The sequence below is a fragment of the Xenopus laevis genome, chromosome 1S (genome assembly GCF_017654675.1).
Source record: "Xenopus laevis strain J_2021 chromosome 1S, Xenopus_laevis_v10.1, whole genome shotgun sequence".
NCBI lineage: Eukaryota > Metazoa > Chordata > Amphibia > Anura > Pipidae > Xenopus > Xenopus laevis.
The window spans coordinates 46225397-46251526 of NC_054372.1; the positions used below are offsets into that span (position 1 = coordinate 46225397).

The following is a 26130-nucleotide window of genomic DNA, read 5'->3' on the forward strand; positions in this document are numbered from 1 at the left end:
AATTACTTTAAAACACTAATTTTTTTGGTGTTACTGTTCCTTTAAGGTAATAATTATTTTGTTTGTGAAACGTAATTAGTTCATCTGTTAGGGTTTTTTTTCTGGTATATAACTTTTATATGAAAAAGTGATTTTCTTGACAACCACAGTTGCTATTATTTTCACATATATCAAAATTATATTGATTTTCACCATACAGTGCAATAACTTCAATGAAATAAACACTCTCTAGTTCATTTAGGCACATATAATTACAGGCAAGAAAATATTAAAACAGTGGCCTACCTATCAACAAACTCAGAAGTCTCTGGACCTTTGAACTCACCCCCACAACCCTGTACAATCCTTGCTCATTAATACCTAGAAGAGAGAATAATGTTATTTTATAATATAATGAAAACTAAAATTGCATAAGAGTACAATTTAAATAGTACCTATAGTAGCCCCCAAAAATACTATTTTTAGAAAAATAAAAACTTGTTTTTACTAGTAAGCCACACTCATGTAAAAAAAAGTGTTGGGGAGTCATACAAGCATGAATACAGCTAATGTAATTTACTATTTTGTAGCACAATGTGGATTGCCAGTCTGCAGAAGACTCTGTTTGGAGTAGACTATTATTTTTATGCCTCCAAACCTTCCTCTATGCCAAGAATTTAAAGATGAGCACCTGCACTGAAGCCACTGAACACCAAAGGGCATAGTGAGCAAACTGTTACCTGCAAGCCACTGAGTGGGGTCACTGATCTAGAACATTAGCAGCAGCTCATGTCTCATATCCCCTTCTCCTTTTAGATTGTAAGCTCTATTGAGCAGGGTAATCTTTACCTCCCGTATCAGTAAATATTTGTATGTAATCTGAATGTTTTATCTATAAAGTCACCTATTGTTTAGGAATGTTGAATATGATGCACTTTATAAAAACATGATTAAAGTTTTCCTGCTCTCTGAGTTTTTTTTCTACCTTTGTGTAATAATTTAAATGACACGTGAGAGTAAAGCTGGCCATACACTGGAAGAATTAAGCTGCTGATTTGGTCTTTTCAGACTTAGTTGGCAGTTTATCTGGCCACATATGCAGTGTTGGATGGCAGGGGGGCCGGGGCTGCCGCCTCAGGGCCCACACACCCCCTTGCAATCCCCCCATTGGGGCCCCCCCCCGCCCCAGTAGCAACTGCCCTCTACCTCCTGCAAACATCCCCACCCTTTTACGTACCTTATTCTCTTTGCAACCAGGATTGGGCAATGAGGGCAAGTCAGGCAGCAATGCACAGGGCTTCCGGCCAGGAAGTGGGTCTGAATCTGCGGTGCTCACAAGGGCTCGGGCCCACCGGATTTTTCCCGAGTGTCCCGCCAGCCCAATCTGACCCTGCATGTATGGACTCTCTCTCTAACTGCTTACCCAATATATATCTGGTAAAAATTTGCAAACTAAGATGCAAATCACTGGTGGAGAAACTGGTGCAGCTACTTTGTGAAGTAGCTCTTGCAATGAAACTTAAGGCAAATTCCCTACGTTTCCCCACTGGCGATTTACAAGGGATGTTTTGTCACCCATGGTACCCAAGATTTATTGTGGGCAACAAATACCCAGTGTCCATAAGCAGTAAAATAGAAATATTAGATGAATTCATGTTATCTATTGTCTGGGATTAAGCTGAAGCAGCTTCTTTGTTTTCCCACTGCATGGTGCCACGGCTCTGATGGCTGAATGGTTGGATCTGTGGCCAATATGCACACACATATGGTCAAATCAGTATGAATCAGAAATAATGGCATCTGCCCATGTGTTGCTTTACTTGGCTCTTGTACAAAAAAATATTACCTGTAAAATGTAAAGACAACATTCAAATTATTTATTGGCAAAAACATTACCCCTTGTTTCAATCGCACGGATACAATTTTTCACAATAGCAAAGCCGTATTTGTCTAGTCGAGCACCTTAAAAAAGATTTAAAAAAAAATTTAATAAAAAAACAAGTAAACAATACATCTATTCATATGTTCTTAAATGACTCCTCTCTATAGATACTACAGGTATGTGATCTGTTATTCAGAAACCCATTATCCAGAAAGCTTAGAATTATAGGAAGGCATCTCTGACAGACTACATTTCAATCAAATAATTCACATTTTAAAAAGTATTCCTTTTTTCTGTGTAATAATAAAACAGTAGTGTGTACTTGGTTCTACGTAAGGTATAAATAATCCTTATTGGGGGCTTAACACCCTATTAACAGATTTAAAGGGATCCTGTCATGGGAAAACATGCTTTTTTTTAAAAAACACATCAGTTAATAGTGCTACTCCAGCAGAATTCTGCACTGAAATCCATTTCTCAAAAGAGCAAACAGATTTTTTTATATTCAATTTTGAAATCTGACATGGGGCTAGACATTTTGTCAATTTCCCAGCTGCCCCTGGTCATGTGACTTGTGCCTGCACTTCAGGAGAGAAATGCTTTCTGGCAGACTGCTGTTTTTCCTTCTCAATGTAACTGAATGTGTCTCAGTGGGACATGGGTTTTTACTATTGAGTGTTGTTCTTAGATCTACCAGGCAGCGGTTATCTTGTGTTAGGGAGCTGCTATCTGGTTACCTTCCCATTGTTCTTTTGTTTGGCTGCTGGGGGGGGGGGAGGGAGGGGGTGATATCACTCCAACTTGCAGTACAGCAGTAAAGAGTGATTGAAGTTTATCAGAGCACAAGTCACATGACTTGGGGCAGCTGGGAAATTGACAAAATGTCTAGCCCCATGTCAGATTTCAAAATTGAATATAAAAAAATCTGTTTGCTCTTTTGAGAAATGGATTTCAGCACAAAATTCTGCTGGAGCAGCACTATTAACTGATTCATTTTGATGTCTAAAATGAAATTACAGACAGCTCAAATGCAACTTATTGCAAACTATCATGTGTTCTCTGGGCGATAACACCCCAACTTTGCATAGAGAGGACTGTTAAATGTCAGGATGTGCACTCTGAAACAGATGCCAAATAATACAAACACAAAATGCTTAATTTCCTTCTCTCGAATCAATGTATTTATTGATTGATTGATTGCCACGATACTTGCCTCCTTCAGGCCTTGACACGGATCTGCTCAAACTGAGAAATCTCTATAAAAGGAGTTGGGGAACAGGACAAGAGAAAAATAGATAAAAGATGTCTGTTTAAAACGGATGTTCAGAATGAGGACAGCTTTAAAGGAACACACTAAATACAAGATGTATTACATTTACAAATTTGTGAACTTTATTAGATCAGAAATCAAATGGTAGACAAGATTGACTGTAACTCTAACAGCAGTAATTTGTCAAACAAAACTAGAGGTGCAGAATAAGTTAGCATCACAGTTTATCTCAATATTTAAGCAAAGTTTAAATGGTGTTGCTGTACACCAATTAGAAATTAGAGCTAAAAGTATACAACCATTTGTCAGATTTCAGTTGCCAGACAAACATGATGACCTAAATGTTAAGGCTATCCCATTTATCTTCCTCTGCCAGAAATGCACTTTTTGGCTTCTCATTAAAGGGGAAGGAAACCTAGTTGGCGCAAAAACCCTCCCCCCCTCCCGTGTGTTGCCCACCCTCCCTCCTCCCCCCTGGCCTATCCGTCTCGCTGGGCAAATGCCCCTAATTTGTTACTTACCCTTCTGCGCAGGTCCAGTCCAGGGAGTTCACAGACGAAATCTTCTTCCATGCGATCTTCTTCCTGCTTTGAACGGCGTTTTGACGCATGCGCAGTAGGAGCATTTCACCGGTACGCATCTACTGTGTATGCGCCAAAAGTCACAAAGTACTTTTGGCGCATGCGCAGTAGATCGTACCGGCGAAATGCTCCTACTGCGCATGCGCCGTTCAAAGCAGGAAGAAGATCGCGTGGAAGAAGATGTCGTCTGTGAACGGTTTTTGCGCCAACTAGGTTTCCTTCCCCTTTAATACATAAACCTTGTTTGCCAGGCAGAAGCTGATTTTGGCTCAAAGTTTATTTTGGCAGAATGAATATCTTTTTGGCTCACTCTGGTATTTTCCGCTACATCTATTAAATAATCAGAGATAGCTAATCAAATAATCATATTACTAGCAATCGCATTTTCTAATATGAAGGTGCATCACTATTGTAGCATCTTGGCTGGCTGCTTGCTACCTTAAACTTAATATTTTTAAGATGGCAAGCACCAAAGCATGTTGTTTCTCTATTCTAAGGCCAGACACCATCATCGGAAACTGGATCCGAATACATTGGTGCTCTGCTTATGTTCCTGCTTTATATAATTAACCATTTAATTGCAGGGAAAACCACACTATACACTGCTTTGCAAATGTATTCACCCCCTTGCCTTTTTACCTATTTTGTTACATTCCAATTTAAAGGTTTCTTAATCTTATTTTATGTGACGGGTCTGCACAAAATAGTCTAAATTGGTGAAGTGAAATGAGAAAAATATATATAAAATAAAGTCACATAATTAGTGAAATGAAGTCCCCCTGTGTGCAATCTAAGTGTCACATGATCTGTCAGTATAAACACCTTTTCTGACACGGTACCACAACAAACCTGCCAAGAGAGGGCTGCCCACCAAAAGTCGGAGACGGGGCAAGGAGGGCATTAATCAGAGAGGCAGCAGAGAGACCAAAGGTAACCAACCCTGAATGAGTTGCAGAGTTCCACAGCAGAGACTGGAGTATCTGTCCATATGACCACAATAAGCCGTACACTCCATAGAGATGGGCTTTATGGAAGAGTGGCCAGAAAAAAAGCCATTACTTATAGTTATAAGAAGGCACATTTTGAGTTTGCCAAAAAGGCATGTGGGCGACTCCCCAAATTTGAAGATTGCTGTTCACAAGTGAAAACCATCCAACATGAAGGAGCTGGAGCAGTTTTGCCTTGAGGAATGGGCAAAAATCCCAGTGGCAAGATGTGGCAAGCGTATAGAGACTTAACCAAAGCGACTTGCAGCTGTAATTGCCGCAAAAGGTGGCTCTGCAAAGTACTGAATTTAGGGGGGGGTGAACGGTTATGCACGCTGAAGATTTCTGTTATCTTGTCTTATTTGTTGTTTGCTTCACAATAAAAAAATCAAAAAGAAAACATCTTTAAAGTTGTAGGCATGTTCTGTAAATGAAATGGTGCTCAAACAATCCATTTTAATTTTGGGTTGTGAGGCAACAAAACATGAAAAATGCCAAGGGGGGTGAAGACTTTGGCAAGGCACTGTATATTTTTCTGCATTAGTGCTCCCAAATACAGAAACTTTCCAGATTATGTAAGTGATTATTTGTACCCTTTGTATCTCCTATTCCAATTTTCCAGAATTACTACTTCATTTTTCTTCTAATGAGAACATCAATTAATTGTAGATGGAAAAGACTTTAATTTGAAATCTGGCTCGCCCTGCGTATAATTAATAAGCATAAGGAAAAAAAGTGGCATTGGGGGGAATAGGGAAGTTAAAGGGATACTGTCATGGGAGAACATGTTTTTTTCAAAATGAATCAGTTAATAGTGCTGCTCCAGCAGAATTCTGCACTGAAGTCCATCCACAGATTTTTTTATATTCAATTTTGAAATCTGACATGAGGCTAGACATATTGTCAATTTCCCAGCTGCCCCAAGTCATGTGACTTGTGCTCTGATAAACTTCAATCACTCTTTACTGCTGTACTGCAAGTTGGAGTGATATCACCCCCCTCCCTTTCCCCCCCCCCAGCAGCCAAACAAAAGAACAATGGGAAGGTAACCAGATAGCAGCTCCCTAACACAAGATAACAGCTGCCTGGTAGATCTAAGAACAACACTCAATAGTAAAAATCCATGTCTCACTGAGACTCATTCAGTTACATTGAGAAGGAAAAACAGCAGCCTGCCAGAAAGCATTTCTCTCCTAAAGTGCAGGTACAAGTCACATGACCAGGGGCAGCTGGGAAATTGACAAAATGTCTAGCTCCATGTCAGATTTTAAAACTGAATATAAAAAAATCTGTTTGCTCTTTTGAGAAATGGATTTCAGTGCAGAATTTTTCTGGAGTAGCACTATTAACTGATGCGTTTTGAAAAAAACAGGTTTTCCGATGACAGGATCCCTTTAATATCTGCTCCAACTTTAGCTGTGGAAACTGTGTAGAAGAACATGTTATCCTTACGGATTCTTTTCCATCTAGGACCTCCATCCACAGACAGCGATCGTCTTCCGAGAAGGACTGCATAGTTGTAAGCACCCCGGGCCTAATACAAAACAATGTAATGTGAAAATTAAAAAAGTTTTTTTTAATTATTAACAATTTGCTTAAAACTCATGGCCTGCCTGTAATTCTGGTTTCCAGATAAGGGATCCCATACCTGTATTACATTTAAGGCTAGATGAAATTTACCTCTCAGAAGCTTCAATATCAAAACAGAATCTTCTGTCAATTGTGTCCGTATGCCGCTTAGTGCAAGATTTAAGAGAGAAACTGTCTCCTTCACCCTATAGAAAAAGAAAAGTAGCTTTCAGTAAGTATAAATGATTTATTTCACATATAAACTGTTGTTTTCATTGCTGTTAAATCAGTGGAGAATATTAATTTATGACATGTAGCCACAAGAAGCCCAAGAACTATATAGATCATACTCCAAAACAGTTGACCGTTATGAGAGAGATTATTGTGAGATGTGCCAGACCCTTAACCTTTAATTCCTACATTTGTCTTAAATTAACTGCATATTTTTAATTAATAATTTTACATCCAGCAACAGGGTAACTGCATCATTTTTATCATGCTGGACAAAATAACTTTTTAACAACAGCTTTAGGGTGACTATCTTTATTAAGGATAAACATACAGAAAGGTACAAATAACATTTAAGATGTAGTTCACTTTAAATAACTTTTCTATGATATCGACAATGGCATTCTAAGGCAATTGGCAATTAAGCTTCGTTTTGTGTGGTTTTTTTTTTAATGGTCCTCCACCATTGCATAGTGAAAGAAAATGTAGTTGGAAGCAACTTTCCAATTTATAATATGTTTCCAATCAATTACACATTCACGATTTTATGATATGATATATGTAAAGGTAAATGACACTATAAGCAGCAACTATTATTCTGGTTTTGACTGTTGAATGCTGGTTAATTAAGCTGAATCAAGGTGGCCATATATGTAAAAATGACAATTTCCTGTGACCATTGGCTGTTCGTTTTCAATACAGACACGGTAGAACTGAATCATCAGGTATACAAGTAGAAACAATATGATTTCACCTGTATCTGATGATTACCAGTAAAAGTGGCTGATGCTTAGGGGCATCGTTTCGTCTCATTATTGTTTGAAATGAAGTTTTAATTGATATTAATTGTGCGTCTATGGCCACCTTTAAATACATAGAGGATATCCAGATCCTGTTACGTTGTTTTAACAGTCAGACCCAAAGGACTTAAAAGTGAACCACCCCTATAAATGGCAAGTCAACTCCAAAATTAAAAAATAATTCTAAGCAAATTTCCAATATATATTTATTATAAATGTTCAGTGCTTTTAAGGGGACCCGTCACCCAAAAAAATTATTTCAAATTCTATTTTATCATGTTAGTCAAGCTAAAGGAACTTTAATTACACTGTATAAATTATTCGAATCGTTTCCATCAGTCCGGGAACTCATAATTATAGCAAGCAGGCAGAAGTCATTTTGTGGACACTGTTATTAAGGCAAGCCTTGTATCATCTCAGAATCTTGTTTGTGCACCAGAATGGGGGACCTGATGTCCATCCCCATGCCCTGGCTACACAATTAAATGCTTAAAGGGATACTGTTATGGGGAAAAAAAATTTTTTTCAAAATGAATCAGTTAATAGTGCTGCTCCAGCAGAATTCTGCACTGAAATCCATTTCTCAAAAGAGCAAACAGATTTTTTTATATTCAATTTTGAAATCTGACATGGGGCTAGACATATTGTCAATTTCCCAGCTGCCCCAAGTCATGTGACTTGTGCTCTGATAAACTTCAATCACTCTTTACTGCAAGTTAGAGTGATATCAGCCCCCTCCCTTTTTCCCCCCAGCAGTCAAACAAAAGAACAATTGGAAGGTAACCAGATAGCAGCTCCCTAACACAAGATAACAGCGGCCTGGTAGATCTAAGAACAACACTCAATAGTAAAAACCCATGTCCCACTGAGACACATTCAGTTACACTGAGAAGGAAAAACAGCAGCCTGCCAGAAAGCATTTCTCTCTCCTGAAATGCAGGCACACGTCATATGACTTGGTGCAGCTGGGAAATTGACAAAATGTCTAGCCTCATGTCAGATTTAAAAATTAAATATAAAAAAATCTGTTTGCTCTTTTGAGAAATGGATTTCAGCACAGAATTCTGCTGGAACAGCACTATTAACCGATTCATTTTGAAAAAATGTTTTTTCCCATGACCGTATCCCTTTAAGAAAACTGGGGGAATGTGGGGAAAGCAGTGACATCTAGGTGCTGAATGTAAAGTGAAAGTAATTGCCTGCCCGCCTCTATGCCTAAGCCATAGAGGAGGAACAGGCAATATTTGATTGACAACGAGTTGACAACAGCTATGAATGGTTTAATAAAAAGAATTTGGATATCATGTTTAATTTGAAAAGAACTTAAGGTTATTTGTAAAAACAATTGCTATTGAAAGCAGCATATGCCTAATTCCTGCCTGTTACTTTTTAAACAATGTTGCCTAGTCCTAGTTCACCAGCAAAGACAGATCTGTAATCAGCTAACTTGTCCAACATTGATTCAAACGTCTGAGCCACCAGCGCAGACAATAGAAAGGGACAGACAAACACTACTTTTGATAGCAAAAGATACAAATAATGTAAAAATCAGAAAAATTTTGGAATGAATGTGTATTGCAATGTGACTTAGAATTATGTTTTCAAAAAAATATTTTTTCCCTTTAAGTTAGAGTAGGCTGAACAGATCACAACAACAACTAACTTGCAGGGCAGCTGTGATAAATATATATATATGCAACACCTGAAACAGTAGAAGGCAAATGTATAGGGCGACAGGGTGTACTCACAATTTTACCTCCCGACCTGTGCTCGTATGGGAACATTGTAAACGATTTTGAATCCTTCTTGTACATACAGTAGTGTTTTACCCAGCTTGAGCCAAAAGGAGCAGGTCCTGAATAAAAAAATCATTAAGTGATTACAACACTGAAAATAAAAAATAAATGATTGTTTAGTGCATTTCCTTTGCAGTAATATTATTACATTCAAAAGACAAACGGGTGCTTTTGGCTGTGTGAACTATAAGAAATGGTATGTTTAATAATAATAATATTGGCCATGAAAAGCCAGGAAAAACTATTTTAGGGAGAGCAAAGAAAACGTTGCAGTCTTAAACCCACTGGAGACAACACTGTAGCATTTAACCCCATCATATAATACTGACACCTGCCTATAGCCACACATCTTTAAGAATAAACAGATTTTGTTTAAAAGACTAAACTTTAAAATCTTGCTGAATATTAATAAAGGCTCTAGAATCTTTATACACTCATGCCTAAGTAATATCGGGGTATCATAATACAATATCATGTAGCTGTACAGCGTCACTTCAATAGCATGGAAAGCGTAGGGAGAGGGTCGACAAGGAATAAAAACAAGTGCACAAGAAGGACTTTAAAAAAAAGGAATTAAGTTGGGGCATGTGGCATATGAAAAGGAAGTAATGTAATACTTGGTACTGTTAAAAGATAAATTGATAAATTAAAAAAATAAACCAAAAGGTCATAGTTTGTGAAATTTTTCACCATGAAAAAAACGACCATAGACTTCAACTTATTGAGAAGAGATTGCACAAATAAATCAGCTGCTGACCTCTATGCATTTCACACATTTTCACCATTTCCAAATTTTAGATGAAATGCTACTTGTGGCATTTCACTTAAACAAAAATTTTGTGAAATCACAAAATTATGCAGAAATGCATTAAAGCCAATGGGAATGCAAAATTACAATGTGGTTATTGCACTTTGATATTTAATTTTATTATATTTTCATTTATTTGTTAATATGGATGCAACTTAGGAATATAACGTTTTTATTTTTGCATTTTTAACTTTAAAAAACAAAACAAGAAACAACGGAAAGAAAGAAAAAGTAGATTGGAGCCAGGAGCCAGAAGAACAGATAACCAGATAACCAGACCCCATGCTGATGATTTCCAATGGAGTAGGATAGCTTTTTAGTGTAGTAAAGGAGATGGAGGTAGCAAAGTTTGACACCAGTGCACAGCCCCAGGCCAGGTTGGCCAGGCACCCTAGGCAACTTGGCCGGTCACACGCCTGAATTCACATGCACAGTTCTTCTAAGCCGGGAACAGTAGGCATGAGAGTGGAGAGAGGGGACAAGACTGGGGTTTTGCGCCCTAGGCACGTGCCTACTCTGCCTACCCCTAGTTCTGGTCTTGCCAGTGAGAAGTCCCAGGTCACCAGCCTCCCCTAGTAGGCATACCAGTGGGGATGGGACATTCAGAATGTCCAAAACATACTGCAGCACTTCACTCCAAAAACATTGGATAACTGGGCAGTCCCAAAAAACACGGAAAGAAGTAACTCTTGATTACACTTTACACACTGATCTGTTATCACTGGGTATAGCTTTGCAAGCCTGTATGTGATGACATATACTCTATTAGGGAACTTTACTTTAAATGTCTGTCGCACACTAACAAAGTGATTTCTGGAACCTGTTTTAGTGTGTCCACCCACATTTCTTCCTCCAGCTCTGGGATACCCCTGACCCATTTTTCTTTTACTGTAGCCAGAGGATCTGGACAAGCCTGCCATAATATGGTATAAAACTAGGTTGTTGGTTTGCTAAGGTCCACCATGCGCAAGTATACCTCAAGAGTTGGAGAAAATATATTGTTCATGTGCACAGAAAGTATATTCAATCTGAATTGTGCAATAAGGCTTACTTTTCTCCTGCACATAGAGATACCCCTCCATTGTAAACGGACTCGCTCTTTTATGGTCTTGTGGATTTATTCTTATTTTTCTCAAAAGTTCTTCAACCTCAGATCGTGTGCCCTCAAACCGATTTCGTGTCTATTAAAACAAAAGAGAGAAATACAGAAAAAGCACTTGCTGATTTTTATTTGTCTTGACTTCTATGATGAACACGGTCTGTGGACCCAGGAGTATACAGTTAGGTCCATAAATATTTGGACAGAGACAACTTTTTTCTAATTTTGGTTCTGTACATTATCACAATTAATTTTAAATGAAACAACTCACATGCAGTTGAACTGCAGATTTCAACTTTAATTCAGTCAGTTGAAAAAAAGATTGCATAAAAATGTGAGGAACTAAAGCGTTTTTTAAAAAAACAAACAAAAAAAACAATCACTTCATTTCAGGGGCTTAAAAGCAATTGGACAATTCACTCAAAGGCTGTTTCATGAGCAGGTGTGGGCAATTCCTTCATTATGTCTTTATCAGTGAAGCAGATAAAAGCCCTGGACTTAATTTGAGGGGGGGGGGGTGTATGTGGAAGATGCGGTCAAAGGAGCTCACTATGCAGATGAAACAAGCCCATCCGAGAAACTGCTACAATATTCGGAGTGGCAAAATCTACAGTTTGGTTCCTGAGAAAGAAAGAAAGCACTGGTGAACTCAGCACCGCAAAAAGACCTGGACGTCCACAGAAGACAACAGTGGTGGATGATCGCAGAATAATTTCCATGGTGAAGAGAAGCCGCTTCACAAAAAAAAACATCTAAAAAAGCCAGCACAGTTCTGGGACAGATGAAACCAAGATCAACCGCTACCAAAATGATGGCAAGTATAAAGCATACCAAATCATCTATAAAACACGGCGGAGACACTGTGATGGTTTGGGTGTGCATGGCTGCCAGTGGCACTGGGACACTAGTAGAGCATTAAAAAGGAGGAAACCCAGAATCTGGTGATGTCCATGAGTTCAAGACTTCAGGCTGTCATTGCCAGCAAACGGTTTTCAATCAAGTATTAGAAATTAACATTTTATTTTCAGTTTTTTAATTGTCCAAATACATTTGAGCCCCTGAAATGAAGTGATTATGTTTAAAAAAAGGCTTTAGTTCCTCACATTTTTATGCAATCTTTTTGTACAACCCACTGAATTAAAGCTGAAAGTCTGCAGTTCAACTGCATCTGAGTTGTTTCATTTATAATTCATTGTGGTAATGTACAGAACCAAAATTAAAAAAAAGTTGTCTGTCCAAATATTTATGGACCTAACTGTAAATGCATGTGCTGCAGAGTTTACCTTTTTAGTACAATGTCTTTAACATGTCATAGGAGCCCAGAGCCCATTTCTAAATCAAATAATCCAAAAATAAATGTCTCCAAATGACAAATTAGAAGCAACATGAAAACAATTGCTTTGTTTATATGAACAAAGTGCACCCTTCAAACTGCTTGCATTATCTCATCTTAAACTATTGATATTTAAAGGGTGGTTCACCTTTAAGTTAACTTCTAGAATGCTATGGAATGGCCAATTCTAAGTAACTTTTCAATCAGCCTTAATTTTTTCTTTTTGTATGGCTTTTGAATTATTTGCCTTCTTCTTCTAACTCTTTCAATTTTTCAAATGGGGGTCACTGGTCCCATCTAAAAACAAATGCTCTGTAAGGCTATACATTTAGATTATTACTACTTTATTACTCATTTTTAAATTCAGTCCTAACCTCTCCATATGCCAGTTTTCTATTCAAATCAGTACATGGTTGCTGAAAACCTGAAATTGCAAACTGGAGAGCCGCTGAATAAAAAGCGAAATAACTCAAAAAACAGAAATAATAACAAATGAAAACCTATTGCAAATTGTCTCAGAATATCCCTCTCTAAAAGTTAATTTCAAGGTCAACAACCCCTTTAAGTACTGATTTCTATAAAATGAAAGCAGTTAAAAAAATAGGAAGTCTGCACAAACCATGCTTATTACATATAGGTATAAAGCAGTCAAACCAAATTAAGAAAAGACTGAAGACATGCACTGGGGTTTGCAGTATTTTATAGACAACTAATGCAAATTGTCTCTTGGCTACAGGTTAACATCTGAGATGAAAAGCATAATACAAGAAATTCATGTAAAGCTAACTTCAAATTGCCACCTTACCACCTTTTTCAAGGCATCATTTTAAGAAGCTGAAATGATTACCCAGAATAACTAATGAAACTAATAAAATGATTTGTTGACATTGCTGTGCTGCTGCGATCTACTGGTCAGTAGCTCAAGATCTATAGGTAGATTTGGTCAAGAGGAATATGGCTTATGAGGCTATGATTAAATCCACCATAAAAAGACAAAAACAAATGTTTTGACTGCTGAGTTTGATGCAAAAATAGCCGTTTTCAATGCACCATCCGATAAGCTGTATATCTACTCCTTTACTTTGTACAAATTCTCTCTGACAAACACCAACCATTAAAATTCCAAGGTACTGAATGTGAAGGTGCCCTTGTGTTTAAGTCTTCAAATGCATTTTTACATTTTAACCTTAATGATTTACTTGTTGTTACAAATCTGCAGTAGAGTTATGGCTAAATGGAGGTACCCTAGCTTGCTAAGCAGCATTCCAGCAGGCAGTTTGTCTAATGAAGAAAGGTGGAAATATGAGTGCAAGCAAAGGATACGTGTAGAGAAAGATATACTGTAGAAGGTTATTCTGCAATGTTTATAAACATAGAGGTCTTTTAATATTCACGGTTTTCTTTTACCATGGATAAAACAAAAAACATATATACTACAATATAAGACTATGCAGCACAAATACTGCCCAGAGTGTATCTACCTTACTTTATCACCAAGAATTTCCCTTAAAGGGGAACAAAATTCTAAAAAAGAATAATGCTAGAAATGCTGTATTTTGTATACTAAACATAAATATGAACTTACTGCACCACAAGCCTAATAAAACAAATAATTTCTGCTTTCAAAGTTGGCCACAGGGGGGTCACCATCTTGTAACTTTGTTAAACATCTTTGCAAGACCAAGACTGTGCACATGCTCAGTGTGGTCTGGGCTGCTTAGGCATCGTCTTAAATCAAAACAGCACAAGTCAAATAATATCTGACATAGAAGCTGATACAGCAAGACTGATTAATAATCAGAATATGCAGACTGCACTGAGACCTGTGTTGTCATGTAATCTAATGTGGATTTTATAGTTTTTGTATTGTTTAATACATACTTTCTCCAACTCTGCAGAACCAGTGGCTGCAGCAAAATAATCCTTCAATGAGAATCCCAGTTTATCAGTTTAAATCTGGCTCCATGATCTTTGTTCCTGCAGCTGGAGTTGAAAACATTAAAGGGGATATAAAAGCAAAAATAGAATCAAATAGGAATCTCTACACAGTCTCCGACTGCTCTACACGGAAGCAAACGTTGCTCCCTGCTGTTCTTAAGTATGATCATTTACCTGCAGAGCAGTTAGGGACCGTCTGAAGTTTCCTATCTGCAGCAGTCAGAGCAAGCAAATGAAGGGAGAATTTCCCTGAATACAGTCAGGTTTCTTATAAAAATAGTACACATTTTTTAATTAAAGTATATTGGAGATAGGTTTCTTTTTCATTAAAGAAAGTAAAAATGGGATTTTATTTCTTTGCCTTTACATCCCCTTTAACAAAAAGAGGGTCATGCAAACATGCAACCCTGTACCTTATACAATACAACTTGCAAACAATTATCTTTGTAAATAGATTAACAGTTATTTATGGATTTTATTATTAAATTGTATTTCAGTATGTATAAAATTAGATTTTAGCACTGAAATGGTTTTTCTCTGTATTAGGCACACCACCACTCATGCAGGGAAATATTTATGGCCAGTGAGTTCCCATTTCTAAATTATACAAAATTAACTTCTTTTTGCACTGACCTCTTAAATGAAAACAATTGTTTTGTATGAACAAAGTGCACACAAAGCCTGCACAATGCTTGTGACATAGGGAAATAAAGCAACCCAGCCAATTTAAAAAAAAAACAAGGTTGAATTCATAAAAGCCAAACAGATGAGTTTTCAAGGTATCAAAACCATGTTTTTAAACAGAAATGAAACTCCCATACAATTTCTAGTATTATTCTGGGGAGCTACTGAAATCTGCCTTCTTTCCCCTGGGGTAAGTGCTTTAAATAAAAACAAGATTCCTTGACTAAGGTGCCAAAACAGTCTCTGCAAAACAATCTTTCCCTTAAGCCTCTTAAAGACTTGCACTTCTGATTGCATTCCAATCTACATACAAAAAATGTTGCTTAATAGGGTGAGAAACTTGGACTTTACAACTCCCTTCAATCCATTGTATTGGAATGTAAAAGGATCGATCTGACATATGAAAAGGCAGTGTAAATGTTTTCTGACGAGTCACAAAATTGGCAAAACAGAAGGAGAGTTGTAGGAAGTGAAAAGAAGTAAAAAAAAAGTTCCTTATCAATAGCAGCAATATTGTTGCACACAAGGTCATAAACGAGTGACCCAACTCAAGTGTGATTTTGGATCGATGACATGCTGACAAAAGGGGCAGCATTCAATAGGGGCTTTTATTAGAAAATACTAATGCTTCCCCCATCTGAAGTGTGGGGAGCGATTTATAGGTTATAAGACGTCCTTTAATATTTTCTTTTGAGAACTCAATTGACAGAGTGTAATGTAATGCATCAGGTATTGGTAATATGTATGTTCAATATATACACCCATTTATTGTACATGGCTGCAGAAAATTGTGGTGCTTTATAAATATACAGTGTCGCACTGGGATGCCAGGGTCCCACCAGAAAACTTTAGACCGTGGGCCCACTTTCCATACTATTATTTCTCCTCTCCTCTTAAAACCGGTTTATTTTCTTAGACTTTTATATCTACTTACTATATTCTGCCATTATTATGCATTTTCTCCCCATAAAGAAATAGGGAATGCCATGAAATAGATCAAATGTTTAGAAGGAAGTGGGCCCACAGGGAGTTTTCCTGGTATCCCTCTAGGCCACTCCGATACTGTAAATATGTGTTTATGTGTGCCGTGCTAAATGTTATCTATTTGTTCTGCAGTTTTTGCCAAGGGCCACAAGAGGGCAAATTTATGTATCCAAGGACTTGCCACTAATAAAAAGGTATACACAATAATGTGTCCAAGTACTTGGCACAAATAAAAAAGTATACAGAATTAGGTGTCCAAGTACTTGGCACAAATAAAAAGGTATACAGGGATGTTTTAAAACCAAATTGAGTGCCATTGCCCTTAGGGCTCATACAGGCAGTCGTATGGCGTTGAGTGTCAAAAAAAAAAAAAAAAAAGACGCACGTCAAAAAAAACCAAAAAACTGCACGTCAAAATATTTTTGACGCCCATAGACTTTAATGGGCATCACCGACGGTGAATTTTTGGCGAAACTAAACGGGTCAAATTCGCCCAAGCCTAGTGTCCAGTAAACAGGATGCTAATGGCATTAATAATGGCAAATGCCAGAAGTGATACCATTCCCCTGTTAATGCTCTCTGCAGCCTGTGCCACTAAAATTTGCGCTTACATTAACACCAAAAAAGTGCCAAACCAACTCTGGAGGCACATGTTACGATGTTGGAATCCTATAGGAGATGCTGCATTGTGATTAAAAACATATTGACTCGCATCCAAAAAGTGCACTATGTATTATGTGCTCTTTTCACAAATAAGCGCTACTATCTCAATTATTGCTGCGGGATTTAATCACTTACATTTTGGATGTTGATTTGTAGTTCCAATTTGTAGTGGTTGAAATCTTTTGCAAGTTCATAGCCCTGATGATAGAATGTGAATATCCCTTGAAAGAAAGACAGCATCTACGGGGAAGAAAAACATATTTGTGTTATTATAAAGGAGAATCTACAGTGCAAATGCTAATCCTGAATGGATGGAAAATGCAATTAACTAAATATAGCTTTTTATATACAGTACATACCCATGAAGAAGTGTTTGTGTTTTTATGAAGGAAATTTAATTGAGAGGGTTATTTTTTAAATCTGTATTTTTTGCATTATTTTTAGTGCACTTTATCCCAACTACAATATTAATCCTTAATGTAGGTAATATAATTCTACTGGGTTTATTTGATACTTAAATGATTTTTTTTTTTTTAGCATACTTTAGGTAGGGAGCAGTTTTAGAAAAATCTCAAGTCTGGAAAAAGTAAAATCAGGGGTTAACCGTATCTAGATTTACTGAGAAGACTGAAAACAGATGATTTTAAAGTTCTTGGCCAGTGGTCACCTTCAGACAAACTTCCCCTTTAAAATATACAGAGTCAGACAACTGTTTTCAATTCAGTGCAGTACTGGTGAGTTGTAGCATAAAAGCAAATACACATTTTCTCAGTGGCAATTAACTCACAGTGGATGAATGATTAACTACGGTTTATGAGAGTGAGTATATGTGCACTGCTTGTAAAAGAGTTAAAATAGTTCAAGATTTAAAATAGTTTAAGATTTAACTATGCGTTTTATGCACTGAAAGGATTTGTTACAGTACAGAAAATAATTGTCCATATTCTCTCTCCATAAACACATCGGGGAGTTAGGATCTGAAACATTTTTTAAGGTTCCAGCACCATCTTATAACACAAAACATTTTGCTCTGGCAGCAATCTTTATACCTTGCTCTTTACTTACAGGTTCCACAAACTCAAATTTTTTCCGCTCCTGGATTTCCTGAAGTTTACAGACATATTCGAGCGATAATTGATAAAAATGCTGCCGATTCTGTTCAACTTGGACATCTGCCTAAAGTACAAAAAAAAATAGGAATTGAGGTTTCAGAATACATTTTGCATTTCATGTCATACCCTTTAAACGAATACGTTTAACATTCCTAAGAACTAAAGGAAAAGGTTTCTGCACAGCACTGACGCTACATATGGACAAAATAAGGCATGTTACCAGGCGACTGCTAGGCTTAAGAGAAGATTTAACGCATACTTTGTAACTTGAAAATTCTCATTTCTTCAGATTTGGTGTATATTTGTTGTTGAGTCAGAAGTGCAAGAAATTGTGCGCACATTTTGGGAAGATTTTCCCATCTGCCATATACACTATATACCAACCAAAGTTCAAGATTTCAAATCTGGACATTTATGCATCTGACCTAGTCAGCCGTAATCAACAAATCACTTTCTCCTCAAAGCTCCCACCATACAGATTTTGTCTTTGTCATTATCTGAACCTTCTATAGAAAAACAGGCTCTGGGAGGAAAGCAATGAGATCAGAAATGGAATCTGAATATAAGCCAATAAACATGTAACATCATAAACGGCACAGTTTCTCTTTTACAGAAAGACCATAGTCATAGCAATATATGTTGTAGCATAAAAAGAGAAACTATTTAACCATTTACTGAAAAATTCAAGTTCTTTAGTGACAGTTTCCCTGACGTAGAGTAGAGCAGTAGAGCAGTGCAGCTTTGGGTTCCTGGTTGAAGCTGTACACTTTATGCAAGGAGTTTATGTGTTAATCCGGTGTTGTGACTGATCCCAAACTACAAAAACATAGAGACAGATTAATTGGCTCCAGATTGGCCTGTTCACATTTGAATGGGACTTGAGATTGTAAACTACATTGGGGCCCTTTGACCCTCTGCCTTTAAATTACTATTGAGTGCCTAAACCCAGCAGAGTTCAGTGACAGCTCTAGCAGAACCCCCAAGTAGATTCATCTGAGATGAACATGCAACTCGCTTGGGCAAGCTGGTACTTCCTCTAGAGCATATTTTTTTTTAACTGAAGCACTAATTTATTTAAGAAGCCTCAATGAGGCTGAAAATCTATCATTTTAAATAATCTGGGACAGGGCCGCTCCTACCATTAGGCTAGGTGAGAACCTTGCCTCAGGCAACAGCGAGTAGCAAATTACAAGGGGTGGAAAAAAGCCACCTCTTGTAACTTTAAGAGTCAAATCTAACCCAGAAATGTCTCTGCTAGTGCAGAGAGTGCCATTACGCTTATTGTACTAATGTTGCCCCCCCTTTGAACCATTCAGATGCTGATTTTTAAGTGCAGAGGGGGGTCAGCATCTGGGCCACTGCCTCAGGCAGTAGCAGCCCCACATGTGGGAAATACTGTAAATAAAGTTGCTTGAAATAATTCCTGGGGACGTCTAAAGAAAAAGACCATCTTTAACCTCATGCTTTTTTCTTGCAACTTTTTTGCAGTTTTTCTCAAATACATTGCACGTATTCAAGGTTCCTAATAATATTCTTGCTTATATTTATCTTTTTTCTTCAAGTCCATTAAAAATGGCATCTGGAATTAAGCTAAAAACACAAGCTGAAAGTCAGATGATAAAGTACGGCAAGATGAAAAAGTAAGCTGTCTAACTCTACAGTCCCACCAATGGTACAAGTTATGGCTATGACCTGATAAAAATGTGCTGTATATATCAAATTAACAGCTTCAATGTGTACTGAAATAACCATAAACCACAATAAGAACAAATTGTTTGAGAAATACATATTCTTCCCCTGTTAAGTGCCCTTTGCTTAAAAGGTCACAGAGGCACCGCTCAGCCATTTTCTCATACATTTTTTCTTTTGGAAAAAAAATCATAATTTGGGGGGAAAAAAATCTCTGGGGAAAGTGAAATGAGCCAAGAAAAACATTAATGTGTGCGTGCCATAGCTCATACAAGATAACTCTACCATTCTTTAGTTTGGCCTCCAATGTGCTGAAAGCTGTCAGTGAAAACAGAAAGGCAGGAGGAGAGTTCGTGTTTTTCTTTAAATATTAAACTTTTATGATAAAAACAAATCAGCTGTGTGGAAATGCATTGCTATTATTTTTCTATTGTTAGTTTTTCCTCTCATCCTTTACAATGATAAGCAGAGTTTTTTCTGCAGAACTCACTAACATCAGATTAGGATGACAGCGCTGTCATTTCTTGCTTCATTTCAAAAACTATTACACTGACAATAAAGTACCAATAACTTTATAAGGAAATATGACATCCTCAAATGTTTTTCTTTAAATGATGTATACAAGTGTCTGTTTTATTCAAAATAAAATACATTTTAACCAACTAGACAGTGTGGAAATTACAAAAGTACACAGTGTGCCTGTTTTCTGCATACGGACTTCCAGCCTTGCACTATATGGGCCCATAGGTGTCCTCCCTCCTGCCCTCTACTTGTGCACAAGTTAGGAAGTAGCTGAAGACACAGACTGCAACAGGGCCCTGTCATTACTGCATGCCCTACCGCTGCAGGGAAATTGTAAGTAAACCCTAAAGGTGGCCATAGACGCCCAGATAATATCGTACAAAACAAATTTACGTACGATATTCGGTGCGTGTATGGTGGGAAATGAGCCGACCAATATCGGCAGAAGACTTGGATATTGGTCGGCTCGTTGATCGTGCTGGACGGAAAATTTTGATTGGGTGCCTTTGAAGGTACTCAAACATCGGCCATTGCTAAATTGTCAGATACAGGTAGAATTCTATTGTTTCTACCTGTATATCTAACTGTATATCTGACGGTTCAGCTCTACACGTGTGTATTGAAATGAACAATCTTTTCCAAGAAAGATCATAATTGTTACATCGATGGCCACCTTTAGTGATTTGTATATGGCTATTACAAGTGCATTATAAATTGGTGGGACTGCAACAAAAAAAAGTGCAAAATATGGTCAAAATTGAGGTTGGACTGTAAATGTATGAGATGTGGATATTGATTTTTATATTATTTATACAATTAGAGCAGTGGCCAGGACCTGAACTAGGGGTAGGCAGAGTAGGCGCACGTCTAGGGTGCAATCATGGGGGGGGGCACTTTTAAGGTAAATTTTTTTTTCTTTTTTTTAAAACTTGGTTTGCTTGGGCTTTAATATCTGTGGACAATATCCTGGCTGCTGCCGATGATTAGGGGCAATATGATGGATTTTTGGCTCCTGCTGGCTTTTTTTTGGCTGTTGCTGGCAGAGGTACAGATTGGGGGCAATATGAGGGATTGGCTGCTGCTGGCACAGGTACATGAGGCAATATGGTGGCTGCTGGCAAAGGCACACAGATGTTTGGGGCAATATGATGGATTTTTGGCTCCTGCTGGGCCAGGTACAGATTGGGGACTTGGGAGCAATGAGGGATTGACTGCCGTTGGCACAGGTACATGGGGCAACATGAATGGTAAGGTGGGAAATGTTAATGCAATACCGGGTGGGGGGGGGCACTGATTGAAGCCCTTGCCTAGGGTGCCAAAATACCTTGGCACGACACTGGCAGTGGCTCTCTCATAGCAAAGTTATGTGTGAAAACACGCTGCCTTGTCACTTTGTTACAGTTCTAGTTATAGCAAAGACAGAAACACACTACACACACAGGGGGGCCAGTGCCATAGTTTGAAAGCTTTTAAATAATTTGTAAAAGGATTATAATGCTATGTTGAGCAGACTTGGAATCTAGCTTATCATAATATATTCTTTGATGAAACATATTGATTCACTTTAGCCCCTGATGAATTCAGAAGATTAGTAGTGTATTGTATTGAATCTGGCTCAATTTTTATAAAATGTACTTTTAAAGGCTGCTCTGTATTTTTATTAGTCACATAAAGACAAATACTGGGTACTACACTGAAGAAAAGCAGACAAGTCATAGGAAATCTTGCCTTACCTAAGAAAACCCCGACTACAGTAAAACAGGGTAGTGCAGCTGATGGAATAGGATCAAAGAAAGGACAGGAAACTTGTGGTTTACCTTGAGCAGTCAGAACATCTGCTGAATTGGCAAGGTGCTGAGTAACACAACTACCTCATTCTGCTTTAGTGCTTAAAGTACACGATAAAAACACTGTAATGTACAAATCAAGTTTTGGAATCAGAATTCTTTCCAAGCACATGGGACAAGCCTACCTCTTGAAGCTGTGGTTCTTTTTTCTTAGCTGACAAGCTTAGATGTTTATCCAGAACGCTGTAGTTCTTTTCTGTGTCTTTGTCAAATTTCTTTTTTAATTCCTGTATAGAAATAGCATTACAGAATATTTAGTTATTCTTACACCTTCTTTACATACTTGAACAATTAAACAGATCAACTGATACATATAACTGTTCCCTTTCAATTTCAGCCCAGGTAGTGCTGAATTTAGAAACCATGTAGCAAAAGCTAGGTGATTAACAGGTATTTAAAACTGCATTCAAGGCTGACTTCTGCTGTATTGTTTCAAGAGAGAAGCTGACCATGCACTTTAAATTCTGCTGGCAAGGTGGGCCCATGCACGGGCAGATAACCTGCTAACATGGTCTGAAAGGACAGACAAATACTGCTGCTGATTGCAATTATGTTTACAAATAACTTTTAAACCATTTTTTAAGAAAATGTATAGAGAAAAGTTGAATTTTTTTATAATTTTTTTCAGTTTACATGCCCTTTAAAACTGATTTGTACAGTACATGTATATTTATATGTGAATCCTTACTCAACAGCCTCTCATTTGCTAATCACTCATGAGATCTAGCAAGGGTAAACTTTTTCAGATGTTTTTTTTTTAGCTCACTTGTCTATGATATTTTGGCAGTCCTCTGGCATTTTCCAAAAAGTGAGTCTTTTTCTCGACTTAACTGGCTCCATTATAGAACGATAGTGAAGGTTTTTTTAAAAGGAGACTGCTACAAATGAATAAGCATGCTACACATTCCAAGTATTTCCCTTAAAGGCGGTACGACTGCAACTATTGCCTTTAAAAGTGACCTCTCTCTCTCTCCGGTTTAACTGGTTTCTGGTGCTTGTTGGGAAGGATCAACTCTTGGCACTCTGCAGAAAACCACTAACCCAATCTTTACTGGAAGACAGAAACTAGTGATATGAGTAAAAAACAGATTGCAGAGTCAGACCAGGCAATCTGTCTCTGTTCAATGTGGTCTACAGAGCGTCAGCAGAATATATAATGTAAAAGGGAAACTTATTGCCTGTCAGCTTTCTGACATTCAACTTCTGCACCAGCCTACTCTAGGCACATATGTATGGATGGGAATCTGCCAAATACCTGAATTGCCTGCCACAATACAGCATAATTCTTAATGTATAAGCTACTGCTCATGAATATCAGATATCTCTAAAGCACCTGCAGTGTTATCGAATACCATCTCTGTATTTATCTCCCCCCCCCCCAAAGCAGCAATCTCTTACTTCAGTCAAAAGAGCCTTTTTTATAGATAAACCTAAAGAATCCTTGATTGATGCTTATACTCAGCAGCTGAGAATTATCTTTCAGATGGGAAATACCATTATAACCTACTGGCAAACAGACCTGGAAAAAAAGGAGGATAGCAAAAAATTGTGAAAAAAAAATCTTGTGTATAACAATAAAAACTCACAATGGACCAACATTAAGGGCCTTATTTATCAAAATCCAAAGTTTTTCCCTGAAGTGCTCAATTTTCTTTGGACTTTTTCCAAAACGTCAAAATAGTCGGATTTTCAGGATAATTTTAGCGCAGACCACAGAAACTTCCAAATAGGATAGGCACCTCTCCCATTGACACATACAACCATGGCAGGTCTGAGATGCAAGATTTTCAGATTCTGACTTTTTCCATCCTCGGGGGATAAACTTAAAAAAAAAAAGTATTTTTCCACTAAAAATTAGGATTTTATAGTAAAAATTTTGTTTGAGTTTTTGCCATTCAGACTTTAATGAATAACCCCCTAAATTTGTGCTTTGCGACCAAAATTTTAAGCACTTTTGTGCTAGAAAACATAAATCTGACCCCAAAAGTCAGTCTATGGGAAAGTCAATATATTTTTGCACTTTTTCTCTTGGAAAAAAATGTGAATTAATAACTAAAGTAAATCGGATTACATTTTCCTTTAGCAATAACATGGGGGGGAAAGTTGATACAAGTATGGAATTTGTTATCTAGAAACCTGTTATGCAGAAAGCTCAGAATAAAGGAAGGCCACTCATGGATGACCCCTTTTTCTTTTCTACATCATCAAAGATACAGCTAGGAGGCTTTTGGTGTTGATACTGCTATATTGAGGGATCAATGGGGCATGGGTATGGAGCATTGCATCTTTTTAAACATTTGATCTACCCAACAAATGTTTCTCTGTGGTAAAGTACGGCAGCATTAGGTAACTCTCATGGTTTCTTATGGCTGGCAAACAGCCCCTTCTGCTGCTCTTAGAGTGTGTGTCTGTGATTGCCAGAATCTTTCAGCTTCTAAAGTGCATTCTTCCTCCAAAGGACTAAGAAAATCCGACATCCTCCGGCTCGTAGGTTGGCTAGAGCAAAGAAATCACTCCAAAGTAGGGCAGAAATATCTTTATGTTCTAATCGCATCAGTTATAAATGGACCATATATTATCAGTCACCCTAGGATAATGTTTGGTGAGCCATAAACTGGATGGCGTGGCTTACTTGAAGTATCTTCTGCTTAAATGGCATGCCACACAGATTAAAGAAGTGGGTTTCATCTGTACTGCTCTGCAGCTAAATATCATCTATTTTCTTTGCCCTGCATTGCCACTGATTGTCTGAAACAATAGCTATATGTAAGGTTGCTGAAATGGGCAATATCTGTTATGACAGAATCTATTGAACTTGAGTAAAACATACAGCCTCGCCTACCTTTGTTTTTCTTAAAGGAACAGTTCAGTGTAAAAATAAAAACTGGATAAAAAATGTTTTTAATATAGCCAAAAATGTAATCTATAAAGGCTCGAGTGTAGGGTTGCTATCTTTTTTTGGAAAAAAATACCGGCCTTCCTATATTTGTATGGTTTTTCCTGATAAATAACATTGGCATCGGCCTGATGGCAATCCTACTGCAGTGACTGGATGTCTAACATAATAACCAGAACTCTACTTCCTGCTTTGCAGCTTTCTAAGGCTCCCTTAAGTCCCTGATTGGTTACTGCTTGGTCACCAGGGTACCCAGTCAGCAGAAACTAAGAGAGTTGAAAAGCAGGAATTTCTGTTGTTGTGTTAGACATCCAGTCACTTCAGCCTTTATACATTTTTGCCTAACTAACTATATTAACTAACTATTTTAGAAACATTTTTATTTTGCAAAGCCTATTTACCCAGTTTTTTTATACTGAACAATTTCATTAATAAGAGCTGCCCGGAGGAAAGGAAGAATTCTGTTACATTTCCAAATTAAGATTTTGTTAAAATTCCTTTTTAACAACAGAACCCAGTCATAGCCAAAAGCAGTAATAACAAAATGAAATGTAAGTAACACCCAGTTCATCACCTCCTTAGTTAAAAAAAAAAAAAAAAAATTCTACTTTATTAAATAATTAATAAAAAAAAATGTATTTCTCAAAAGAATATTTGGTAGTGAACCACAACCCCATCTCACAACAATATTCCTTTTCTTATTTTGCAAGGCGCACCTTGATTTTTAAGGAATCTGAATTCACTGTACATACTGCACAGTGTGATTATTTGTACAAAGAATATGATGGGTTCAAGCACTTTCTTTACCAATATCTATAGAATCATCATTTATTTATATAGCACTGACAAGATACGCAGTGCTTTACCTTAGTTATAACAAACAGGGAATAAATGGTGGATAACAAACAAGGGTTACAGAGTAATTTAGGATTAGAGGGTGAAGGTCAGGATTAGAGGGTGAAGGTCAGAAGCAGAGCGAAGGTTTCGTGAAGGAGTGTATTTGGAGATCAGAGAGGAAATATAGGGAGGGGCTTCATTGTTAATGGCCTTGAATGTGAGTGTTAGTAATTTGATTTTGATTCTAGAGGAGATTGGGAGCCAGTGAAGGGACAAAAATAAAGAACAGACAGAAAACAAAAATGTGCATTCTCGTTTTGGGACTGGTACCTCAATATAGTGGATGTGATGCTCAGCTACAGAATAATTAGTGTGAGATTATGGGGTGAATTTGTTTGATAATGTTTACATGTAAACCTAACATATGCAAAATAAACCCAAAGGTATCAGAGAGTTGTCAGTTTGTACAGATTAATCTCTGCACAAGCCTTAAAATATAACAGTACTTGAAAGGTGCTTCTTCCTCAAGAATAAGGATTTGGAGGCAGGTGGAAAGAGATGAAATATCATGTCAGAAAGAGAGGGTTGTACATTAGAGAACTAATCCATATCATGGAAAAACTTAGC

General features: G+C 37.5%; 1 protein-coding gene across 1 annotated transcript in view; it reads right to left on the reverse strand.

Moving 5' to 3' along the window:
- arhgap10.S (Rho GTPase activating protein 10 S homeolog) overlaps positions 1-26130 on the reverse strand; it is a 110839-nt gene that overhangs the window by 55655 nt on the left and 29054 nt on the right. Inside the window, 10 exon segments of the mRNA NM_001093142.1 lie at positions 286-360; positions 1876-1941; positions 3075-3117; positions 6151-6232; positions 6379-6473; positions 9044-9150; positions 10951-11080; positions 16736-16840; positions 17666-17776; positions 21896-21997. Coding sequence (NP_001086611.1) covers positions 286-360; positions 1876-1941; positions 3075-3117; positions 6151-6232; positions 6379-6473; positions 9044-9150; positions 10951-11080; positions 16736-16840; positions 17666-17776; positions 21896-21997 — 916 coding nt within the window.